Genomic DNA, 25,798 nt, shown 5'->3' with positions numbered 1-25,798 from the left:
TGCAGCTAAATGGATAGAAGGGAAGGATCATAGGAAATCCATAGAAAAGGCAGTCTGGCTGATGTGCTTCAAGAAACAGATCCAGCTTCTGGACAGGCTCGTTGAAGCACAGGCAGCCAAGATATGGGAGTCAGCTCTGGATGCCCAAGACAGGACTCTAGTAGGGGAGAAGTTACTGGTAGCATTGCAGGCCCTAAACCAGGAAAGGGTACAGTTAATAGGGGAGCATAAGGCCAGGCCAGGTCACCGAGGCCAAGAGCAATGAGCTAAGGTTGTGGGAGAAGAATGCCTGCCTAGCAATACAAGTACGAGAGCAGGAAGAGAAAGTAAAAGACATAAAGGCAGCCTATAAGTTAGCGAGCGAACAGGGGTTTGAAGATGCAGATCATGACCCCTGCAAGGAACAGATAGAGAATTTGAGCCTTGTCCTAAGGAAGGCAAAGGGCATGGTGTGCCTCATAAGCCTGAAGGCAGCCCAGGCGGATTTAACAGGGAACGAGGGGAGTACGGTTCAGACACTAGTGGTAGTGCCAAGGGACAACCCGGTTGAGGAACAGGAGGTCGCACGACCACCACCCGTAGCGCCTGGTTTTAGCGAGGTCTGGCAGCAAGGGGGGGTGGAGTTAGGGGTAGAAGCGGAGATGGAACAACCCCGCAAGTGAGGCTGGAACCGGGGCCGATGTGCCCGGCCTGGCAGCGAAGGTTGGGCCCACCCGCTCGTGATGGGGAAGAGGGACCCCTCCAAAACCAGTTCGTAGTTCCCTACGGCACCCAACAGCTTAGGGCTATGGTAAGCCATATACCAAAGCTCACGGAAAATGGGGACCCCTCAGTCCACTTCAGGGAAGTGCAGCAGGCAGCCAGCATCAACGAGTGTGATGATGCTGAACAGGCCAAAATGCTGCTATTTTCCCTGGAGAGTAAGCTCCTCCAATCCCTCCCTGACCAGTGTAAGAAGGGACAGTGCGAGTATGGGGAGCTCAAGGAGGAAGTTCTTGAAGCCATGGGGATGAATCAGGGAAGTCCTTTCTCCTGGGTGGAGAAAACAGTGCAGCTCGCAGGGGAAACCCCGCAGGCTTTTGCGGACAGGTTGTGGCCGGTGTATAGGAGTGCCTGCACAGGGGCACCTAACTGGGCATACCTGGACTGGGATCAGCTGGCCCACTGGCTCCGTTGCCTGGTGGCAAACAGCTTGCCACAGGTCAGGGCCAAGGCGGAAGTCTGGTTTGAACCTAAGAATCCCCTGACTACCGAACTCACGGTGATCAGACAGTTGACCCTAGCCTACAGGAATGGTAGGGGAACCGAAGCACACCCACCTAAGGGGAAGGTGCATGAAGTAAAACCCAGACAGTGTAGGAAGGAGTGGCATCAGGAAGGGAATAACCCTTCCAGCACAAAGCTTAATTGTTACAGGTGTGGGAAGGATGGACACTGGAGGAAGGAGTGCAAAAACCCTTGGAAGGATAACAAGGGAAAGAGCTCCACAGCCCCAGCACAAAAGACAGAGTTAGGTATCCCTCCCGCCACGGTCGAGTCATTTTTGGATGCGATGAGGATCCTATTGACTGGCCAAGGGAGGGTAGCAGCCACTACCGGTGCTCTGACCCCATCTGCCCCACCCAACCGACAGCCCTGACTAGAACAAGCACAGCCTGTCGACCTGTGTCCCCTTGAAAACGATGAGGGGAGCAGGCCCTGTGTTAAGATGCGGGTGAAGACGGTGCAGGGGAGATATTCGGTGGACACTGGAGCTTCCAGCATGGTGGTCCATTCGGAAGACCCGACCAATTCACCCAGGTCTAACGAGGTCCCATTTAGCCTAATGGGATTCGCAGGGAATGAGCAGGATGAGGAAATGTCCAAACCTTTGGCCATAGAATTAGGATCCCTCCATACCACGTGGGAGGGTAACCAAAAGACCAACGACGTGGCCAAGCAGAGGGCTAGGGAAGGAGAGTCTTGGGACCCCTATCGGACAGGTTCAGTGGCCGCAATCCAGGACAAGGGAGGCACACAGGGGGTAGTTTTGGCCCCGGGCTTAAAGCAGGTCCAAGCCCAAGATCCCATCTTTAAGGCCGTCCCGGTAAAGAGAAAGAATGGGGAGTCCATAGAAGGCCCGTTCAGGGCAGCGGACGAGACTTTAAAACAGGCTGCTAGTTACATTAACCAATGCAAATTGTTTAAGCCTGAGAAAAGAGAACAGCCAGTTGGGGCAAGGTCTGAGGATAGAAATCCTCAGCCTGCAGCAGGGGAAAGCCCACAGCCTGCACAGGCAGGTGCAGTGGCTTGTTTTAGGGGAGGAGCCATCCCGCCCACCGTTTGGGACACTCCCCCGCTCCTCTGGGACTTAGATGAGGTGGGATGGGAGGGCGAAGACCCTGCCCCTGACCCAGATTTAGATGAGGTGGGACCTGAGTGCGAGGACCCTCGGCCTGCAGCACCAGGCTGCGAAGAGTTACCTGCCCCTAGCACAGGTTTAGGAGAGGTAAAGCCTGAGGATGAAAATCCCTAGCCAGCGGCAGCGGAGAGCCCACAGACTGCACCGGAAAGAACCACCAGCCAGAAAAACCCCACCCACCAAAGTCCCCAGAAGGTCCCCACGAATGCCACGGCCACAGAAACCATGGTCACCGGCTCCCCAGTTTAAAAGGGCAGCCTCTCGAGTCAGGGATCGGTCTGATGGCAGAGGTCCCCAGCCAGCAGTCACAGGCTGCGAGGGACCAAAGGAACAGGACAGGGCAGCCACACCGAAGGGAATAGTGTGCTGCAGATCGAACAGGGATTAGGCTGGCTGCCTGGAGACGGGCGGCGGATGTACATAGTTTCTGCAATGTAATTTTAGTTATTGTTAAGTTTGGGTATTAGTTTAAGTTTATACGAGGTGATTGGTAGTTTAATTGTTATTGCTTAAGAATGTTTGTATTGAGTCGAGGTCGCAAGACTCGACTATGCTTTACCCAAGCCAGAGAATCTTCTCGGGACCTGGCTATATGCTTTTGTGTCTCTTTACAGAAGGGATTTCGAAATGAAGGGGGGCGTACTCATACTCGCCCTGATAGGAATGAGCACTGGGAAGCGAGCTGACATGGAGGACTCCCGCATCTATGGGTGCTCAGGAGAGAGAGCACCGGTTGTGACTGCCGGGGGCGGCGAACGAGGCGCGGAGGAGCTCGCTATCTATTCCCATGAGGGAAGATGGCCAGGGTGGCTGGGGTCCAACTCCACCCGATACTCCAGCCAGACCGGGTTCACCTATGGGGCGGCCTCCCTCCCCTGCCCCAGCGTACAAGTTGTGGCCTCACGGGTCGGGGTCACTGAGGGGAAACGCGTGTGCCTGACCTGCAGAGGACAGATTCCCCTGGGAAGGTGGTGGTGGCTCAGGAAACTGAGCAGAGACATGGGGGACCGTACAGCTGACTGGGAACGAATGGGGAACGACACCTACCGGATGGTCACAGGGACCCGAGGGGGGACTAGAGCATGCTGGGATAAGTGGTGGGAGTCGTTACAAGGAATTTATGTCTGTATGTGGGGGTCGCAAAGGGCCTGCCCCACAGGCATTTCCATCATCTTCTCCACATCATGGCAGGATAAGGGGGAAGGGGTGGAATGGGATTCCCACCTACACACTTGCATAGTCCCACGTTACCCAGCCCCAGTCAAAGCCACTGAACTAGTGGCACACGCCCGAAAGCCCCTGCCCACGACTCAAGCAGCAAGGACACACAGAGAGGAGTGCCCTGCCACCACCAAGGGACCAGGGAATGGGCTGGTGCTAGTGCGGACGGAAAATGTGCTATACCAGGGGCTACACTACGTGATAGCTTCCGTGATCCTGAACCTTACCGAGGTACACTTACCTGAGTGGTGCTCCAAAGAGACAGAACAGCTGTACGAGGCCCTGTTAAAAGAAATGTTTAGGAAATTCTATGAGTTCGATTTTTCCAATGTAGACAAGACAGAACTGTACACTGCACACACGGAGTATTTTGGTAATGCAGGGAGACAAAGAAAGGGAGCCTGGAATGATGTTTTCACAGCGTTTAACACAGAATCCTCTGTCATCAACAGCCTGGATGACATAGAATTGCAGACACAGATAAACGGTTTAAAAACACAATTGCAAAAAATCTTAATGGATAAAAATATAGTAGTATGCTCAGAGTTACATGAGGACCAGGCTATGACGGTCCATTTAAAAGAGATCATTGCTGAGCTGGAGAAGCACGCAAAGACTGTAAATACCCTTATAAGAGAGGACAGAAATGCTTCAGATCAGGCCGCACAGAATGAGGTGTGCGTACTCTACGGGGCATGGTTGCTAGGTGAGGGCCGGAGTAACCTGGTCGATTTAAAACAGGGTTTGGTCCCCTCCTGGATCAGCAACAAGCACCTCGCAGCCCTCCATCCATTTGAGAATGCATTAAGCCCGTGTCAACTCCGGCTAGCTTCTGAGGCCTACCCTGTCCCAGTAGATTGTGGACGTTCTAACCACACTATCATGGGGATAGTAGTGAGGATGCCGGTCATGGGTGGGACAGCCCGACCCGCACCAGTATAAAGGGTAGAGAACATTGGAGTCATTCAAGGGGGTGCACACATCTGTTTTACAGCGGTCCCACATTATGTCACAAAGTGGGAGCACGCTATGACAGGTACTGACCTCCAGGGGTGCTGGAGCCGGGGAGCACACATAATACTGTGTCCCCAGCACTTGAACGCCTATTCAAAACCTATAAATTGTACCATGGAGGTAATGGCACAAGACCATGTTCCCCCACAAGTAGCGTATATAGGAGGTGGGACATATTGTGTCACCACAGGTGCGCCCCACTACCAGCATGGACAGCATAGCTGGTGTCCGGTAAGTGACAGCAATTTCTGCTTTAAACCCAAGGCAGAAGTTCAAGTGGCCCAGGAACGAATTGTCCCCATTCCTGAAACCTCCACTATTCACCTCACTGTAAAGGAGAATTTCACCAACCTGCAAAAATATGTAGCACATTTCGGCTACAAAATCTCCCCTCTACCAGAACATCTGACCAAGATACTAAAAGCAGTAATCATCTCACAAAAACATTTCTACACCTTAGAGCAGAAGACATTAGAGATAGGGGCCAAGATATTGGACATTGTAGTTCCACCCTAGTGGGACATTTTTGAAAATATAGAGGTCCCTTCATGGGTTAGAATGGCTTCCCACATCCTCGTGGTTTGCCAGCTGGGAATAGTATTGTACCTAGTGTGCATTCAGTGCAAGGGAAAAGGCCAAATACTAGAATTACGAAACCAAAGGACTCGGAAGGAGCATTATGTTAAGGTGGAGGGAGATACACCTGTTTGAATCTTTTATTTTGTATTTTTGAATAAAGGTTGTTGTTTTTTTTGCATTTTGTTATTTTTAATAAAGACTTTGACGTGTTATTTTTAATAACGATGTATGTGTACCAAGTGGTGCAGTGGTGTTGGACCCCCTCCATGCTTGGATGTGTGTAAATAATTGTATTTTGCCTATGTATGCTTGTGTACGCTACATTTTCAAAGAATGGGAAATGCATGTGTCATGGGATTACAGATAGGTAATTATAGGGAAGGTTGGCTGTGGAGGGTCAGAATTTTGCTCACCTTCATAAGTATGATACTTAAAGTGAGTTTTAGTATCAACAGGGGGAAGTGTAGGGTTCTCAAAATTTCCACATTCCCCAAAGTTATTAATAAAGGGACCCCGAAGGACAAAGTTATTAATAAGGGTACCCTAAAGAAAATGGCTTCTGGACCTCGTGGCAGAAGCCTGCAAGATTGGAAAGCAGGGCCCTGCAAAAATGGCAGGTCAAATGACATGCCTGGGCCTGTGAGAGAATTGTTATTTCTAAAACTAGACAATAGATAACGCAGAATACGCATTCTTCATTTTGAAACCAATCAACTCAGGAAAGACTTAATCTGGAACCCATCAAACCTTTGCATAAATAGTCGCTTACAGTTTAAACTGGCTACCGAGCCAGGAAGATACCAATTCACATTATGAATAGCAAACACCGAGACATTAAAGAGCATTTAACAACGGGGCAACCGCCCAAAAAGCAGTTAAGGTGAACAACTATAATCACTTTAACGAGCCCGCCAAAAATCGGACAAAGAACTAACCCTGATTTGGCACACAGATAACGAACCTCTGAAATAGTATAACTGTAGGCCCACAAGCAGACTAAGGCAAGCAGGCGAGCAGAGAAAAATGGAAAAGGACACGTGTGCAGCAAGCGGGCAAGCGAGGCGAGATGAACCGCAAGGCCGACAAGCAGAGAAGGGCAGTGTGGAGAAGCGTTGGGGGACGAGCAGGCACACGCCGTGGTCCAGGAATACTCGAAACTCAATGAAGCAGAACGACCACGAGCACTGCGGTAACAAAGGGCCGGGTAAACCATACCTCCAGATCATTACCACTGCACAGGTAGTGATCTAGGCCACCGTGACCGAGCTAACACCGAAGACCGCCAACCGAACCCCAATTGCAACAAAACTTCGACGACCAGACCACCACCAGAAGAACAAAACCTGAAGTTTTCCACTCTACAAGGTAAAGTATCCAACAAAGACTTTACTCCCTATCTCTAACAGAGAAAAGAGGGTACTTTACTCAGACGACTCCACCACCACGCCCTGGGACCATGTGACGATGGCAGGCCCCAAAGGACACAAAGAGCGAACCCCAAAACCACAACCGGCTCAATCGACAGGATCCAACCTGTCCAGAAACCCTTATTGGTGAGCATAATCCCTGGCCCCTCACAGCACAATTAGTTAGGTATTGGGGGTGGGACAAGTGTAAGGGGATTATTACTGTGATTTTTCCCTTGATGTGCCATGTGTTCCCAATTCTCAGTGTTGTGATTTTTACTGTGCCTTTAATAAAAATACAGTTTCTTGCAACAAACCAGTTATCTACTCCAATTCTGTATCGCCGCCTGTACCTAAGCCCGGTGTCTAGAACCCAGGGGTGTGGGGGCGATTCGAACTGCTCAGAAACCCAGTCAGAGGCAAGCTGACTGCACACACGCCACCCCCTACAAAGCTACTCAATGTAAAAGCAATTCTGATAAATGGAGTGAATTGTAGGATTTTGTAGGAACGGAGATAATAAATTCCTGATTAGGGAAAATTGAATCTGAGCATGATGCAGATGTAATATTCTATCTGGAATACAGGCTCAGAAAGTAAACTTCCATCAGTTGACAAATTGTTTTAATGCTGTTCCACATAATAATAGCACATTGGCTTAGCTCCTTGGAACGGTGAATGATTTCCCAGCGTGCTATGTACAACAAAATTGTAAACCCATTCTTTACGAATAGATTCACAATTTCATTACACAAGATCCACAGAGCAAATATTCCAATGGTGCACTCCTGATCTCAGCCATAGCTAATAGAAGGTGGGACTTCCCAAGGGGGCAGTGAGTGGGGTAGACGAGCGAGTGACTCAGGTGCACTCAGGTATACCTTTTAGCAGCTGACAGGTGATCTTCCCATCTTCATGCTGAGTAGTGGTGCACTTCATTGTCGCTGGGTCAAAATCTTGGAACTCCCTCCCTAACAGCACTTCACCACTTCCCCACTTGGACTGCAGCAGTTCAAGAAGGCCGCCCAAATATCTTTCCTAGTCCCTTTTCTTTTGTTCTTACAGTACTAAAGTGCAGACCCTAAAGTACTAAATACCTTGGCACACTAAGACTACTGAATCTATCAAACTACTCAACATAAGCCTGCCTTGAATTCAGTGAGAAATACTGCACAACTCAAGAGGGGAAAGCAAACTCGCATAATTCCAAATATGGCCTGTGATTGACTTCAGTTTCATATTGTGCACTAATCATTGTATAATTTCTTTTGCTATCAATAAGTTTAAATGATTATAACATAGTGAGTTAGTTTAATGGAAGAAAAATGTAACAATTTTACGAGTACCAAGATATTGGAAAAAATTTGTGAATGAAACTTTTAATGTTTTTGCCATATTAGAAAGGACATTGACTGGAATATAGGCCTGGATTATCCACCTCTATCCCAACCCAAATCAGATGGAATAGTGGTGCAAACAGTGCAGAAAATCAGACAAATTGCTGTGATATCTGAAAAGGTTAATGCACTTTAATTCTATTGCTACTCCTAACCATCAATAAGAATGACAGTTCGATAAAATGATTGGTGATAAGTTCACTTTTGGCTGATGTTTCTTGATAGAGCTGTAACAGCCACTTAGCAACAGAAGGCTGTAGGGTAGACAGGTTTAGAACTATTGTTGCAGTGGCACCCTCCATTTAAGATTTTATTCTCATCTGACCACCTTTCAAGTTCAAATATGCTGAAACTAAACTACCATGGCACCTGACAAATCACATTAATTTCAGCAAAGGTTTTGGCCCATTCCTTTGTTAAACTGAGAGTAGGCTACAGTATTTGGAATTAAAAGTTCAACGATGGCTGCCATTAGAATAATAGTGTTTCCACAGACATTGTAAATGCAACTGTTTTTGATGTCTGAGTTTAATTCAACATTTGGCCTGAAAGCATTATTATGAGAGTAGCAGAGCATCCATTATAAGTTTTGGGGAGGATGCAACCCAAATATTAACACCTAGGAAAGATACTTCTGGAGAAAAATGCCGAAATCTATTCCTGAAAATTAGAATCAAAAGTTTTTGAGAAATGTTTTTAGAAACTGTAGTTTTATATGGACATCAGTGCTTTGCTCTTTGAAATCTAACTATATTTTTTAAAAAATACTTAAGTGTCATACTTTGGTATGAACCAAAGTAGGTTAGTTAAATTCTGCTCTGTAGGAACAGATATTGTGAATTCAAAAGCAGATTATCCAATTTCAGCTCTCACAGTAGGATGCAGGAATTGTTGGTGTTGCCAATACAGCTAGCCTTTCATAGAGCTCATAGTTACGGGATAGCTGCTAGGGCAGGGGTATCCCAACCAGAACCCATTGGCCCAATGCAACCTGCAAGTTCTGGCAATCTGGCCCATAGAACTGATTGATATATCAGTACCATGGGGGCATCGATTTAAGAATACCGCAGGAAGAACAAAGGGGGATTTAAAAGGTTAGTAGAACCATAGAATGTTTTACAATAAGTGGCTATTAAGGCAGAGACTGTGGAAATGGACAAATACTTTAAATAGAAAATATAAAAAGCATATGGAAAAATAGCATGAGATAGTTCCAGTTAAAGAACTAACACTAATACAGGCACAATAAGTCGAATAGTCCCCTTTTGTGCTGTAAATCCAAAGATTCTATCTCTCTGCTTTACTTCACACATAGATGACAATGTAATGCACTTCAGCACATGGGGTGAGCAAAAGTAGTTGTGACACATTCTTTATTTTCCAACATGCTGAGACAACCACAGCTAGTCAGAAATATTTGATGGATTTTGTGTGGATCATATTTTCTAAACTGTATGTGTTTGTGCATCGATGCATTCATGCATAACAAATCTGCCGATAAGCTGTAGCAATAGTTTTAACTGAATTCTTCTAGCTCCTCAATTACTAAGATGTTTCTTTCTTCAAGATGCTTATAGTAATGTTGTCGTTGCAACAAAACACCTCAGCGCAAGATACTCAGCAGTTTAAAATTAAACTGGCAATCAGTCTGACATGAAAAAATCAGGAGTCAGGCCTATTTTCTCTTCTGACACGTATAATATAAAACCGCAGCTTACAGAGCCTACAAGTGAACACTTTTCAACTCTCCTTAATGCTTTAATTTTCCACAGAGCAAATTGGTGCAAAATGCAGCAACAATTGAATAAAATTGAATGCCTTGATCTGAATTGGTGCAAAGAAACCGAAAGCAATGGATTGGAGAGGGATGAAATGTGCTAATGAATTCTTTCAACAAAGACCCGAATCAATGTTTGTTTTGACACAGGATTGAAAGCTATAGGGATAAGAGGTGAGAAGAATGTCCTCAATGAAACTACCCAATGTAGTGCTGAATCATAAGCAGACCACAGGTTAATTTCAGAGTTAACGGATCTCAACCATGGCAACAGCATGGGCACGACAGCCTGCCGCAGTGCTTATCGGCAATGAAGGTGAGTATCACCAGGGTTCCCATTCCTCGGCTGGAATTTTAACTTGGAGGCGGGTAGGGAGTGGGGGTGCTGGAATGCAGTCGGGAAACCCAGGAGAACAGGATTCAGCAGGGCCTGATTAACATTTTGCTTCTCTATTTCCCGCCCACAGCCAGCTAGATGGAGAGGCTAGCTGGCTGTCGGGTGGGTAAGCCTGCGGCACCAGGCCGCAGAGAGGAGGTAGGGAGAGATCGGCCGGGGAGGTGGGGGGCTGGTGGGGGTGGGTTTGGAAGGCCAGGATCAGGGAGGGGGGTGCTGGTCGGAAGGCCAGGATCGGGTGGCGGGGGTTCGGAACGCCGGGATTGGGGAACGGGGGTTCAGATGGCCGGGATCGGGGGGGGGTGGTGGTATGGAAGGCCGGGATCGGGAGGGGGTCGGAAGGCCGGGATCGGGGGGGGCGGGGTTAAATAGAAACAAAGAAGATAGGAGCAGGAGTAGGCCATTCGGCCCCTCGAGTCTGCTCCGCCATTCAATGCGATCATGGTTGATCATCCAAATTAAGTACCCTGTCCCTGCCTTCTCCCCATATCCCTTGATCCCTTTAGCCTCAAGAAATATATCCAAATCCTTCTTGAATATATTTAATGAATTGGCCTCAACTGCCCTGTGTGGCAGAGAATTCCACCTGTTCACCACTCTCTGGGTGAAGAAGTTCCTCCTCATCTCAGTCCTAAATGACTTACCCCTTATCCTTAGACTGTGACACCTGGTTCTGGACTCCACCGCCATCGCGAACATCCTTCCTGCATCTAGTCTGTCTAGTCCTGTTAGAATTTTATAAGTTTCAATGAGATCCCCTCTCATTCTTCTAAACTCTAGCGAATATAAGCCTAATCAACCCAATCTCTCCTCATACGTCATTCCTGCCATCCCAGGTATCAGTCTGGTGAATCTTCGCTGCACTCTCTCCATGGCAGCAACATCCTTCCTCAGATAAGGTGACCAAAACTGCACACAATACTCAAGGTGTAGTCTCACCAAGGCCCTGTACAACTGCAGCAAGACACCCTTGCTCTTGTACTCGAATCCTCTTGCTATGAAGGCCAACATAGCATTTGTCTTCTTAACCACCTGCTGCACCTGCATGCTTACCTTCAGTGACTGGTGCATAAGGACACCCAGGTCTCGTTGCACTTCCCCTTTTCCCAATCTATTGCCATTCAGATAATAATCAGTCTTCCTGTTTTTGCCACCGAAGTGGATAACCTCGCATTTATCCACATTATACTGCTTTTGCCATGCATCTGCCCAATCACCCAACCTGTCCAAATCATACTGGAGTTTCTCTGCATCCTCCTCACAGCACACATGACCACCCAGCTTTGTGTCATCTGCAAACTTGGAGATATTAAATCTAGTTCCCTCGTCTAGATCATTTATATATATTGTGAATAGCTGGGGTCCTAGAACCAATCCCTGCGGTACCCCACTAGTCACTGCCTGCCACTCGGAAAAAGACCCGTTTATTCCAAATCTTTGCTTCCTGTCTGCCAACCAGTTCTCTATCAAAGACAGTAACTTACCCCCAATCCCATGTGCTTTAACTTTGCACGCTAATTTCTTATGCGGGACCTTATCGAAAGCTGTCTGAAAGTCCAAATACACCACATCCACTGGTTCTCCCTTATCTATTCTGCCAGTTACATCCTCAAAAAATTCCAGTAGATTAGTCAAGCATGAATGTCAGGCTTACCGGTCTATAATTCCCCGTTTTCTCTCTACCACCCTTTTTAAATAGTGGGGTTACATTAGCTATCCTCCAATCCATGGGAACTGTTCCAGAATCTTTACAATTTTGGAAGATGACCAGCAATGCATCTACTATTTCCAGGGCCACTTCCTTAAGTACCCTAGGATGTAAATGATCAGGCCCTGGGGATTTATCGGCCTTCAATCCAGTCAATTTCCCTAACACCATTTCCCTACAAATACTGATTTAATTCAATTCCTCCTGCTCATTAGACCCTATGTTCCCCGACATCTCTGGGAGGTTATATGTGTCCTCCTTTAAGGCTGGGGTCGGGGGGGGTGTGGGGGGGTGGTTGTAAGGCCGGGATTGGGGGAGTGGGTCGGAAGGTCGGGATTGGGGGGAGGGTGGTCGGAAGACCGGGATCGGGAAGCGGGGGGCAGTAGTCCGGAAGTCTGGGATTGGGGGGGGTCGGAAGGCTGAAGATCGTCAGAGGGGTGTCAGGGACAGGGGATCAGAGGCTGGAGGGTGGATTGGGGACTAGGTGGGGGTGGTGGGAATTGAAGGCTGGGGGTTCGGAAGGCCGAGGGGGAGATCAGAGGCCGGAGGGGAAGTCGGGTCCAGGGGCTGGGGGTCGGAAGGCCAGAGGGGGATCGGTGATCGGAGGCCTCGTGGGGGAGGGCTCGGCGGTCTCATGGGGGAGGTTGGAGGGAGTTTGGAAGGGCCAGAGGTAATGTTCCCTGTTAGCTGCGTCTGCATTGCCGTGCAGCGCTCCAGGGGTCTCACGGAGCCGTTGAGGCGGCTTTTAAATTGAAAAAACTGCACATGCGCGAACTTTGAATGGGCTGCGCAGCATGTTGAAGGGGTTGTGCGCCCCCCCAAATAATTACGGGGAAAATTGGCCGGGAGTCAGGGAGGTGTCTGATTGTGGGAGGATGGCGAGGCAGGAACGCTGGGTCCAGCGGGTAAGTGGAAAGGCACTCTTTAGTGTAATAACAGCGTAAGTGCTGAAGGTAGTGAGGAAATTCAGCATCATTGCTTCATTGTGGGGGTGATTTTCCTCTGAGCTTCTCCCGCTTTACCGCCGCAGTTCCGCCAAAGTTACAGCAGAAGAAACTCAGAGGAAATTTACCCCTTCTGTTTCACTTTGGTTCAGCACTATTTATAAGGGTGGCTAATTACTTTTGTTGTCTAGCTGCAACCATGTAGTACTGGGTCTGTAAGGAAACCATTGTACTGCCTCACAAAAATATTTTCTCCTTGCTTCAGGGTGCTAAAATAATCGTGTAGTCTATCATTAATTTGTAATTGTAGCTTGCAGAAGTAAATATTTCTTATAAAAGCATAGACAAGTTAATGGTGTTGAAATCAATATAGATATATTAAAGGAACCATGTTGCCCTGCAGGTTATTTGGGAACAATGGCCTAGAAAATCGATAAGGCCTTAATATGGGCGGTGGCAACGTGGGACGAGATTCACTCGTACTCGTTTAAAAATCACAGGCAGCACGTTATTTTGGTGCTGCCTGCTGTTTTGAATGATTTCAGTGCACAGCCCTGCGACGAACGTGCTGCTTCAGGCTGTGCGCTCAGTAGGAGGCCCAATGCCACATCCTTGTAGTGTCCCTGGAGAGAGGCTGCATTCTCTTAAAGTAAGGCTGTCATTTTAGAAAGCAGTCTCTAGCCCTTAAAGCTCAACTGCCTTCTGAAAAATAACATTAAAAATGATTCCAAACTTAGCAGTCTTCAGCTCTTAAAGCCTTCTGCACGTAGAAAATGGTAAAAGTGCTTAAGCTACTACTTGGAGTTTTGTGGCCATTATCTTACGATGGAACACATTAGAGGAGTTCATGCTATTTGCAGTGGTGACTAGCATTTTGTTCTCAGGATGTGGGTGATGCGAACAATCCTGCATTTATTCCACATCCCTAGTTACCTTGAGCAGTTGATGGTTGGCCTTCTTCTTCAACCACTGCAGTTTTTGCAATGATGTTACTCCCGCAGTGCTGTTAGGTAAGGAATTGTAGGATTTTGACCAGCAATAATGGAGTAATGGCGGTAGATGTTCAACACAATCATGTGCATCTTGGAAGGGAATTTGCAGTGATGGTGTTCCCACGATATTGCTGCTCTTGTTCCTCTCAGTGATAAAAGTCATAGGGTTGGAAATGCTGGAAATGAAATAAGCTTGGTGAGTTGTTGTAGTGCATCCTGTACATAGTACACACTGCAGCCACAGTGCACTGGTGATCATGGGGATGGATATTGAAGGCAGTGGCAGGGGCACTAGTAAAGTGGACTGTTTCTTCCTAGACGTTGTCAAACTCCTTGGGGTTGATTTTGATTTTTGCCTGACCGATCGGCGATGTTTGCTCATTTAAATTTGTCAGGCGAGCTGCGGGTCGCCAAACAAGCATCCCGATGCAGATCGCCAGATATAGGTCTCAAGATCGGGGCAGCTAGCAACAAGGTAAGTTGTGGGGGGTGGGGGGGGGTGGTGCGGGGTGGTGGGTGGAGGAGTTTGGTGGGTCGGGGGGGGCGGTGGTGGCGCAACCACAGAGGGTGGAGGTCCCGAGGCAGCAGCAGCTCAGATTATTTTTGTGGGCCCTGGAAGAGAAAAATGTATTTGGAAATAATTACATTTTCTTCAATTGACCAGTTGACGCATAGTTAAAATATAGTTATCTTTGCAGCAATGCAGGACATCAATTATTCCTCAGAATGATTGCTCAGTGCTGTCACAGATAAACACTTTGGAACTTCCTGAAATGCCATGCTTTGGGTAGACAATGATAACCAATCAAGGCATGAACCAAACTGCATACGAGGAATGACTTGGAAATCTCTTTTTAGGTGATGTATTTGCATTTGACCTCACTCAAATTTTTGCAACCTTCAAAGCCAGAAGTAATTCACTTAAATGAAACCTTCTTATGGAGAGGGAAACAGATTAAAAGTCATAAAACAGGAGACTTAGGAGACTTTAATATCTAGTACAAGCTGCAAGCAGATTGATTCGGCCATGAAAAGCGGGGAGCAATGTTACAACAAAGGAATTCTGCTTAAAGTACTAGAGCTGCTGCAGTCAGCCAGGCCTGTGCTTGGCAGGAAAACTATGGATTTTTGTGCTATCTGTTCAGTTTTGTTAAAATGAATGAGTCAAATTTGAAACCAATATGTCACTTAAAGTAACTTACTGATATCGACCCATCTCTCTAATTTATACCAGTGGGAAAATAGTACGATTTTGAAAATACTGATCCTGAAATCATGCCAAGTTTAAATTGTTTCTTAACAAAGACCTTGTCAGTGTTTAGTGCACACTCATCAGCTGTTGTAATAGCAGAACAACTTTCTTCACTGTTTCATAATTAATGAAAAATTGAGTTCTCTTCGCTCTGGGACACAGATTCTCAGAATCTGTAGCTTGCCTTCCAATTCAATCCTTTCAATTTTTTTTTGTCTTTTAAAATAAAGAGATCTAAACATAGAGAGGAAAGAGGGGAGGGGGAGAGGAAGCAAACTAAGAGATATGCAAATCACGGAGGGAGCGCAGATGGGTCGAATAATCTGCAAGTTGCATATAGAAGGTTGTTAGCAGATAGAAATAATTATCAGTGAGGCAATGTTGCTTCAGCTTCACTGCCTGAATGGTAATCTGGTGGGTCAAATCCCTCACCCTTTGTAGAATCCACACGAATTTTGTTCCATTGAAATCATAAATACCTCTTGGCTTTTCTATTCTATGACTCTTGTGATAAAACCTAGAATTCCATTAGCTTTTTATACAGCCTCATCACCTTAGGTGCTGCCTTTAATGTCCTGCGAACCTATACCCTCAAATCCCTCTGCACCTAGCCTACTTCTATTCAGAGCATCATTGAAAGTCTCTTTGCAGGTGATATATTTGCTTTTGATCTCACTTAGATTTGTTTTCAGCTCTCGAAGCCAAAAGTAATTCACTTAAATGAAACCCTCTTGTGGTGAGGCAAACAGATTAAAAGTCATAAAACCGGAGACTAAGGAGACCTTAATATCTAGTACAAGCTGCAAGAAGATTGATTCTGTCATGAAAAGTGGGGAGCAATGTTACAAAAAGGAATCCAGCTTAAAGTCCTGCTCCTGCAGTCGGCTCGGCCTGTGTGCTGCAGGAAAACTATAGCTTAGAAATTCGATCGTGCCACACCCATTTTTTGGGAGCTAAATGGGCACCTAAAGATCCAAAATGGTGGACAGGAAGTGCGCACTCATTTTGACCTGTGTAGGGGGGCATCCTTTACCTGGTTTACGGTAATTTACCTGGTCAGGCAGCCTTTTGCCACTGCACTGTGACCAATTCCAATCAGCGGTTTTGAATCGCTAAACCCTCCTTCCAGTTCTGACTGGAGGAACTTATAATTAATGATATATTAGAAACGGACAAATGGTCTGGATGCAAGAAAGTCAAATTTTATTAAAACTAAAGAAACTACGCCACACGGTAAAATTGCTTAACAGGGGAAGGCAGACGGCAAAACAAGGGACAAATGGCTACAATGTTAATTTTACAATCTTAGCAACAGTTCCCTTAAATTACCACCCCTTTACTTCTCACTAGATTGTCTTGCTAGTGGGTCAAAAGCCTTGCTCACCTGCAGTCCGAAGAGTAAAAGAGAAGAGAGAGAGAGGACTTCCTGGGCTTAATCTTTATACCCTGGTAGTCCCTGCTGTTTTCGCGCCGAAAAGGTCCGTGCGCAACTTCGCGCCGAAAAGTCCGAATACACAAGAGAAGGGCTTTTAACTTCCTCCATTCATACATGGAGACATCACGTAGTAGAGTCAATTTCAGTGAATGGATGTGTGTAAACAACCCATTGTGCTTACTGTCCGATGATTGGCTGATTCAAACGGGCTACTCCCCAGTGTAAACAAGCTACTCCCCAGTGTAAACAAGCAGCTTGTCGGTTACCGGACACGCCCAATACCACAGGGTGACTGACAGCTCGGGCTCCATTCAAACCCACTACAGGGCAGCGCTGAGCTTTTTCATATGCTAACAGCCTGTCTGTCCTGTTCTGCTGCCTTTTTATAATTCTGCTTCCATGAGGTCTGTTCAGCCATTTTTATGCCCTGGGCAATTTAAACAGTCCAAAACTCAAGAGTACATCTTTTAATAAAATGTACAATCTTAAAGTGTGCAATGTTCACAAAGTTCTTTGATTCCAGTGTCCAAGTGTGCCCAGCTTACGAGCTTTATAACACAGCCTTTTGCAGTTCTGGGTATGTTTTAAAACATTGTCCAACCCAGAGAAAATTTAAATCACACAGGTCTTCGTCCACGATGTGGATTAATATTTCCCGATCTTCGGGGGCTGAGGGGATTTTGCGACCCCTACATTCACCCCTTGGATAATTCCAACTTGCTTGTAGTATCCTCTTGAAGAAATGAGCAAAATTTTCTGACCCCCCACAAACAATCATCCCCTGTATTTACCTATAGCTACCTATCACTGATCCCCCGACCCATCTATTCCCCTCAAATCCGAGAAAAACTGTGGTACGGTAGGCATCTACAGATACATCAATTACAAAATGTTACAATAAGGGTCTCATACCCCTGCACCGCTTGTTACATTATAACATATTACAAAATGTTGCAATCTTGGTCATACAATGTAATCAAAATGATCCCAATCACAGAGAGGGTCCTACACCTCTGCACCGCTTGGAACTGTAAAACAAAATACAAAAATCTTCATTAAACATTTGAAACAAAATGCTGAAATAAACCCTGACCATCACGTGCCAATGATGGGTCACGAAATTCGAGTGGGTATTGCTTCTCCCACCCGGGCAGTAAATGTTCATTCCACCCCCCCCTTTAATGGTCTTAAACCTTTAAAACATGCAGAATGGATTTTACAGAACAGTCTGATCCGCCAGCCCCGAGCCGTTCCCTTGTCACTTTGTGGAGGCGGGGTACCCCTCATGTTTCACAGACCGAGACCGGGGAGTATGGGATCAGGACTCCCAGTCCCTCCCCCTCCCGTCTTCCCTCGACTGGCTGCAGAAAATGATGGGTGCCTGTGTGGCGGCTCTCACTGGCCCCACACCCAAACTTGGATCCCAGATCTGGCCACCCACTCATCATTCCCAGCCACACTTACACACTAACTTTGCCCGTGGGCCCCGGGTGAGTTCCTCCCTTCCCCAAACGCACCCACGCGACTCTTGGGTCTCCCCCTTCCTTTTACAATCTTTCCCGGGTCATCACCACCCACTCCCGGGGAACGCATCCCTAACTGAGAAGGTGCCCGCGCTTCCCCACCATGACTCCTCAATAGCGAGGTCTCCCGCAAGTGAAATTCGGTCAGGATAGTGCTGGGTCATGTCCCACCCAGCTGGGGCCATCTCTTCCGCATAGGATGAGTAGGTAGGTTCCTCCGGACCCTGTCCGGTTTCTCCCGAAGGTCGCTGCAGGGTCTCCTCCTGGATTTGTCCAGTGGCGAGGTGATCCCCAACATTCTGTATAACCATATCTTCATTCGATGCCCAGCTCGGGCTGGGCGAACAGGGCTGCTCCTTTGTCCACTCTCCTGCAAAGGAACTGAAAGGACATGCAGCCAGGCCTCTCACTGATCTGCTGCCTTAGGTGGAGACATGGTCGGGTCCCTCGACCTCAGACCAAAATACAAGCATTTGGCACACTTATAAACTTAGGGCTAGATTTTCAGTTGCTTGCGCCAGCAGTTAGCGCCTTAAGAGAAGTGATTTCCGGGCGCTAGGCGTGTAGCGCCCGGGCGCAGCGCAGTTTGCGCCCCGCCCCAAATTAAGCTGCCCGTTAGCGCCGGCGCAAAGTTTAGCGCCCGCCCGGATGCGCGCGCAGAAAATGACGTCACATCCTCGTGCAACGCCCTTTGGCCGCCCCGATTGCAAACTTCAGTCGGACCGCCCCATTGTGCGGCGGGCGGCCGGAGCGTTTGGAAAAAGGAACGCAACACAACCAGCGCGGGCCCCGGGGGGCGCTAATTAAAGGGAACGTCCTCTCCAGTATAAAGGCCATCCTTTTTTCAGAAAACAGTCTTGTGCAACGCATTTCTGGAGACACAACAAGGAGGACAGCTAACTGGTTTCAAGCAGCAAGAGCCAGGTATTATTGGACTCAGGCAACAGCGCTGCAAGTGGCCATTTGGAAATTAGAGTGCTTGCCAGGATTTGATGGGGGTTGCATGGGGTGCCAACGCGGAGCTGCAGCTCCATGTCCGTAGGGCTCGCAGACGCATTGTGAGAGGGGCAGCCCTGGCTAGAGGCAGAGGGGGCTACAGGCGTCGGCCACGTAGGCCTTACCCAGTCAGGCTATACCGCCAGCAGCGCTCCTACCTAAACATGAGTGCCGCGCGATGTGTTAAAAGGCTCCGAATCCGAAAGGGGGTGATTGCAGAGATCTGCCACCTGCTTCGCCGAGATCTGCGGCCAAAGCTCAGGTGCAGGACGTCTCTGTCGGTGGAAGTGAAGGAGACGGTGGCATTGAACTTCTATGCCACCGGCTCCTTCCAATACGCTGCTGGGGACATAGCAAACATCTCCCAGTACGGCGCGCATCGCTGCATCCGCCAGGTGACCGAAGCACTGTTCAGAAGGAGAAGCCAATTCATCTCCTTCCCCATGGCCCTGGAGAGCCAGCATCAGCGCGCATTGGGATTTTCCAGACTCGGGGAATTCCCCTTGGTGCAGGGCGCCATTGACTGTACGCATGTGGCTTTGCGGGCCCCTCTGGAGCATGGCGAGCAGTATCGCAACAGGAAGGGCTACCATTCTCTGAATGTGCAGCTGGTCTGTGACCACAAGCAGCGCATCATGGCAGTCAATGCCAGCTTCCCAGGCAGCAGCCACGATGCCTTTATCCTGCGGCAGAGTACTGTGCATGACATGTTCCAGGCACAGCCTCCCCCAAGAGGATGGCTACTCGGTGACAAAGGCTATCCTTTGTGCACCTGGCTCATGACCCCGCTCCGCGCGCCCAGGACCGCTGCTGAAGAGGCCTACAACGAGAGCCATCAAACCACCCGCAACATCATCGAGCTAACTATTGGGGTCCTCAAGCAGCGGTTCCGCTGCCTTGATCGCTCCGGAGGAGCTCTCCAGTATTCGCCGGACCGGGTCTCCCAATTTGTGGTGGTTTGCTGCATGCTACACAACCTGGCTATCCGCAGGACTCAGGCACTGCCACCTGATGTTGGACCAGCACCTCAGGAGGAGGAGCAGTTGTAGCATGAGGAGGAGGAGGAGGAGGAGGAGCAGGAGTACGTTCCCAGGAGGGAGCGACCAGGGCCAAGGGCCGCACGACGCCACCTTATTACACGGTACTTCTAAGCCCCCTGTCAGGGAATGGCCAGGGGCCATGATGGAAGATGAATGCAGCCGCTCCGCAAGCCCTCAGCCGGCGAAGCCAACAAACACTAAGAAGAACAACCATGGAGACTGCATGAATAAAGATAATTTTTTATTAAACAAAAATGAAAAGCCCTTCCCACATGAATCCCCAAAAACAATAAACGGGCCCCACAAAAAGCCCAACAAACGACTCACTCCCACAAACTGGGGAGGAGCCACTCCACCTTTATTGAAACCGGGCCTCAACGTCGGCCTAACGCAAAAAAAAAGCCCTCCAAAAGCACAACCATGGGCAAAATAAAGATGGCCACCGCCATATTAAAGGAAAGCTGGCCACACCCTCTACTGAGTGGCCCGCGAAGGCGAGACCTTGGCCAGCATTTTGCCTCCCCTGCCCTGCCTGCTGCTCCTTCGCAAGCTCTGCCCAGTGGCTGCTGCGAGGCTGGGGGAAGGCGCCTGAGGCTCAGATGCCCTTCCGCCAGATGCCGCTGGGGGGCGGCCTACACGGCGTTTGGGCCTCGAGGGGCCGTCTCCTGAGTGGCGCACCTGAGTCTGGCCACCATCAGCTGCAGCCGCTTGCCCTTGACGCCCCAGAGGGGGAATGGCGGCGACGGATGGCGCAATGTGGGCCAGCTGGCGTCTGGGATGCGCTGGCTGGTGCTGTGGCGCGGTGGCACTCGGCCGGGCCCGCACTGCAGGATCCGCAGCAATCAGCCGATGGCCGGCTTGCTGGGATGGTCCAGCGCGGCGCCTGCCCTGGCGATGCCTGCCTGAGACAGCGCGTGTGGCAGCAGTGAGTGGCACTGTGGTCCTGGTGTGCGCGCGCATCACATCCGCCAGGGTCTTGACGGCATCAGTTAGCATGCGGCCAGTCGCGGCAGTTGCTGCCCCGAACTCGCGCACACTGGTCGCCAGCGACTCGATGGCCTCAGGCATGCGCCCCACCACGCTCATGAGCTCCGTGTGGCGCCGGTCCGAGTCGTCGGCCATCTGATCGAGCTTCCGCACCACCTCCGAAGTGAAGGTGTCCGGACTGGAGTCGCGACTCTCCCGCTGGGGAGGAGGGGGCCGAACTAGGGGACCCTTGCCGCGTTGGTGACGGCGAGTGTGCCGAGCAGCAGCACTCCCCTCTGATCCTTCCCCCCTTTGGGGGGAAGGCCGCGGGCCACGCGCATGGCTGCTGGGTGGCTGGACGCCACTGGTCCCAGAAGCTGCATTGCCCTGCGACAGTTCCTCCAGGCACTCGTCCAGTGAGGAGGTGTCAAGCATTTTCTCCTCTCCTGCGGGACGTGACTGTTCCCCCGAAGGTCCGGCTTGCTCCTCCTCCTCCTCCTGGTCGGAGGTGCTGTCACTGGCAGCTTCAGGGTCCTGGTCGTCACCAGCTGAAAGCAAGAATGCACAAGAGTAGCTTCAGAGTGAGGAGACGGCGTCAGCGAGGGAGTTAGGACTGGTGGGATTCAGCGCATTGGTGGGACAGTGGCAAAGGAGGTAGCTCGGATGGGCCAGTGCGACGCGAGAGGGCCAAAAGGCGAGGTCCTTACCATTGCCGGGCAGTGGAGGGGTGGATACACCGCACGCTGTGGGGACAATCACACGGGCTCCCATGGGCACACACACGCGCTCCTCCAGCCGAGTGAGCTTCTGCAGCTTGGCGCGGCCACCCCTGGCACGGGCCTGGCGATTAAACGCTACTTTAGCCTGCAAGAGAAAGGACGGGCTGTAAGTGCGCAGTGAAGCCTTGATGTAGTGTGCACTGCCTCCCATGGGGGAATAGCTTGGCCAAAGTGTAGAGTGCCGAATGGCCATTTGATGCTCATGACTGTCCCAATGCTGCTGGCTGAGGGCTGGCCAGTAGGACTTTCAGGTCCCTTTGCCCATCATGTCAGGTGTACATGCAAGAATGAGGAGGAGACTGGAAAGGCTACTCACCTTCACAATCCTGGTCAGATCGTTGTATTTTTTACGGCATTGTTTGTGGGTCCTGGGGGCCTCGCCGGTGAACGTCACCCTCTGGGCGATCTGCTTCCAGGCTTTGGTGTAGTCATGGTGGGTTGGATTCCTCCCACTCTCTGGAAACAAGATCTTGCGCCTCACCTCCAGAGCTGTGACCATTATGTCCAGATCACCCTCTGAGAAGCGCAGGGCACGCTGATGGGCCTTCTCTGGCGTTGCCATGACTCCCTGGGGCTGAGCAGCAGTGTTGAGGCCTCTTTGCAAGGCTGCAGTGTGCAGGGCGTGGCAGCAGACCAAGTCGTCCCTTCCCCCTTTAAGAGCTGGTCGGCACCACGGGGTCTGCTGTCAGTGCAAAAATGACCGCACCCGTGCTGCGCCCCGCCTGGGCGCTATCCCTCTGGACCGCCGGCTTAGCGCCTAAAGGTAGGAGTGTAACGCCTCTTTTAGCGCTCCACCACTCTCTTAGGGCGAAGCCACTGAATTTCCGGCAACGGGGCGCTATTTTGGGGCGGGCGCTAACTTCGGGCGGGCGCTAAGGTTAGCGCCCCAAAACTGTCTATACTGAAAATCTAGCCCTTAAACTTTAAACTTAAACTCAAAACTACTAGTTACATTCTAAACTTAAAATTTAAACACCTTAAAAGCAAGCTATAAACATTGGTAACTTAACACAAAGCTATAATACAAATGCTGCCCGTCTCCGGACAGCCAGGCTAATCTCTGGTGTCACTGTCGCAGGTTACTGCTGCCTGCAGCGAAGCTGGACTGCCTCCTGCTTCTGGTCCCTGGCAGCTTATGGCTGCTAGTTGGGGACCTCTGTGATCTGTTACCTCCCGGGCTCGGGAGATTGCTCTTTGTGGCGGGTACTCTGGTGACCATCTTATCTTGGGCTTGCGGACCCGCTGAGGCCTTCTGAGGGGTGTCTCTGTGGGGGAAACATTGGCTGATGGACCCTGAGCCTTGGTCACAGCCCTAGCTGGCTGGGAACCTTCTCCCCCTGATGCAAACAGCCCGCACTGTTTAATATACCTGGCAGCCTGCCAGTAATCTGGGTTTGTCTCTTTTTCCCTACCCACTCCTGTACTGGGGGCAGGTATTCCCTCACCACCCGCTGCTGGTGGCTGAAAATCTTCCTCTCCAGATCCAAAACCTGGTAACGGCTCCTTCCATATGTCCCCAGCAAGAGGAATTGCTATCCCTTCCTCCCCAGAGTCCCACACCATAGGGGGAACCACTCTAGAAGCGGGCTGGGAAGCTTCTCCCTTTAAACAGGTGACTGCGCCTGCGCGAACCTCCTCCCTGGAGCCCCACGGCAGAGGCTGTGAAAACTCTGTATTGAAACAGGCGACTGCGCCTGCGTGGGAAAACTGAAGAGGAGCCGCTGTGGTCATGGGCTGGGGAACTGCGCCTGCATGAACCTCCTCTCCAGAGACCCACGGCAGAGGCTGTGAAGCCTCTGTATTCAAACAGGCGACTGCGCCTGCGTGGGAAAACTGAAGAGGAGCCGCTGTGGTCACGGGCTGGGGAATTCCTGTCTCCAGACTAGCGACTACACATGCGCGGGCAGCCTCTTCAAAAGGTGGCTCCTCCCTGGAGCCCCCCAAGTGATTTTCTGTAAAAGAACTCGCAACAGTCTGCAGATTTCTACTCTCAGGCTGCGGTTTCTCTGTTTCTGAACTAAATAACTGGTTCAAATTTAAACTTTGGCCAAAACTTAGGTCCCACTGGGACGTGGAAGTGTCCCAATTGGTGGGCCGGACAACTTTTCCCTTGAAACAAGCCACAGTGCCTGTCTTTACAGCCTGTGAACTTGAACTTGTATGGTCAGATTTATACAATTTACATTGGTTGGCATGGAACCACTTTGTGCACCAGGGTAGTTTTACTGCATAGGCCATGGGGCTGGCCCTATGAACTATACTATAGGGTCCCATGTAGAGTGGCTCTAAATTTCCTACCCGGGCATAGTTTCTTACCATCACTAGGTCTCCTATCTCCCACTGGTGGCTCTTGCTAGGCTCGAGCAGCAGCCGGTTATTCCGATGCTGCTTTCCCATGCTGTCTGCTGCCTGCCCATAATTCATTTCAGGTGTTCAAGGAGGGTTCGGGCGAATTTATCCCGGTTTATTTCCTGCAGTTGTCCTTCAGTGAGGACTGGGGCAAGGACATGAGTGGGGGTCCTCATAACTCTGCCGGTCATGAGCTCATGTGGTGAATGCCCTGTACTTTTGGACTGGCTGGCCCGGATCCCCATGAGGATCAGAGGTAGGGTCTCTGCCCATTTTTGGTGTGACCCCACGGCCTCTTTCCTCAATCTTTCTTTAAGGGTACAGTTCATACGCTCCACAATCCCTGAGGACTGCGGGTTGTAGGCTACGTGCCACTTCCCTTTGATACCGAGCAGCATGAGGGTGTTCTGCATGACTTGGCCGGTGAAGTTGCTTCCCTGGTCGGACTCCATGAACTGGGGCAGTCCCCACTGCGAGAACACCTCCTTCAACAAGATCTTTGCAGTCCTCATTGCTGTGGCCGTCCTGCAGGGGAAGGCTTCCACCCACTTGGAAAACACATCCACCAGGACAAGGCAGTATTTGTAGCCTCCCTGGGTGGTGGGCAAGGGCCCTATATAGTCGATCTGGATCACCTGCCATGGTCCCTCGACCCTCCTAATGTGTCCCATGGGCATCTTCCTTTTGTGGGGATCGGGATTATTTGCTGCACACACAAGACAGCTAGCACAGAACTCGCGGACATCATCCCGGAGTCCTGGCCACCATCCCGCCTGTTCCACCCGTTGCCAGGTGGTCTCAGGCCCAGGATGTCCCGCTCCCGGCCCCTCATGCGCCAGCTGAAGGAACTCCCTCCGGTGTTGCTGGGGTACTACTCACTGTTCTGCCTTGAACAGCATGCCCTCTCTTACGGTGAGAGGGGCTGTGCTGCAGGGGCCCTCTATCCTTTTGCCCTCCATCACTGCGCTAATTATTGCCTTTATGACGGGGTCCTGTGCCTGGACCGTTTTAAGGTCCGGGGCCAACACTATTCCTGATTTTCCCTGTGTCCCATCCCTGCCTGTAATCGCTGCCACTGGCCCGGACTCATATGGGTCCCAGAAAGTGCCTGCACGTGCACCCTCCTTGGCCAGCATATCAGCTTGCTGGTTGCCCTGGCTGCGGGTATCTGTGGAGGAATGGGTTTTCACCTTATGGATGAAAACTGCACCTTCCTCCCCCACAGCTGCCAGGATTTTCTCCAGCAGGGGCTTTACTGTCAAGGGCTTCCCGTCGGCGGAGGTATACCCATGACGAGACCAGATGGCCAGGTACTCCGTACACGAGTTGCAAGTGAACATACTGTCAGAGCAAATCGTATATGGGGTAGGGAAGATGTCGGGGTGTGTAACCACGTACATCACCGTGGACAGTTCAGCCTGCTGGGCACTCATGGTGTTAGGGAGCTTGATTGCCAAGGCAATGCCTGCCGTTGGGTCAAAGATCCCGCAACCCGTGAGTCGTACCCCAGCGGATACCATGCTGGAACCGTCTACATAGATCTCGCGGCCCGTGGGATGTATCCCAGCCCGTAAACCTATGTTCACTTCCCATACCCCATCTATGGAACATCGATGGGCTGTTCC

The 25,798-nt window shown here is 50.0% G+C and overlaps 1 protein-coding gene across 1 annotated transcript; it reads right to left on the bottom strand.

Moving 5' to 3' along the window:
- Positions 1-15,639: 15,639 nt before the first annotated feature.
- Positions 15,640-21,975, bottom strand: LOC147109404 (uncharacterized). Its single transcript, XM_086002311.1, has 3 exons — positions 21,753-21,975; positions 21,016-21,593; positions 15,640-15,777 (listed from the first exon to the last, which is right to left on the bottom strand). The coding sequence occupies exons 1-3, from the start codon at positions 21,973-21,975 to the stop codon at positions 15,640-15,642; spliced, it is 939 nt and encodes a 312-aa protein (XP_085858437.1).
- Between the last annotated feature and the right edge of the window lie 3,823 nt (positions 21,976-25,798).

This window comes from Somniosus microcephalus, chromosome 12 (assembly GCF_052327205.1).
Source record: "Somniosus microcephalus isolate GS21.2 chromosome 12, FLI_Smic_1.0, whole genome shotgun sequence".
Taxonomy (NCBI): domain Eukaryota; kingdom Metazoa; phylum Chordata; class Chondrichthyes; order Squaliformes; family Somniosidae; genus Somniosus; species Somniosus microcephalus.
Note: the sequence above shows the minus strand (reverse complement) of the source record. Positions and strands in the feature narration are given on the sequence as shown.

What these genes read in the sequence shown, in the direction of transcription:
- LOC147109404 (XM_086002311.1), bottom strand. Translation starts at nt 21,975, where the DNA reads ATGGGAGGCAGTGCACACTACATCAAGGCTTCACTGCGCACTTACAGC. An exon ending in CCCTCCACTGCCCGGCAATG is followed by an intron (nt 21,594 to 21,752) that starts GTAAGGACCTCG and finishes TCTTGCTTTCAG; the next exon opens with CTGGTGACGACCAGGACCCT. An exon ending in GCGCGCACACCAGGACCACA is followed by an intron (nt 15,778 to 21,015) that starts GTGCCACTCACT and finishes TGGCTTCGAGAG; the next exon opens with CTGAAAACAAATCTAAGTGA.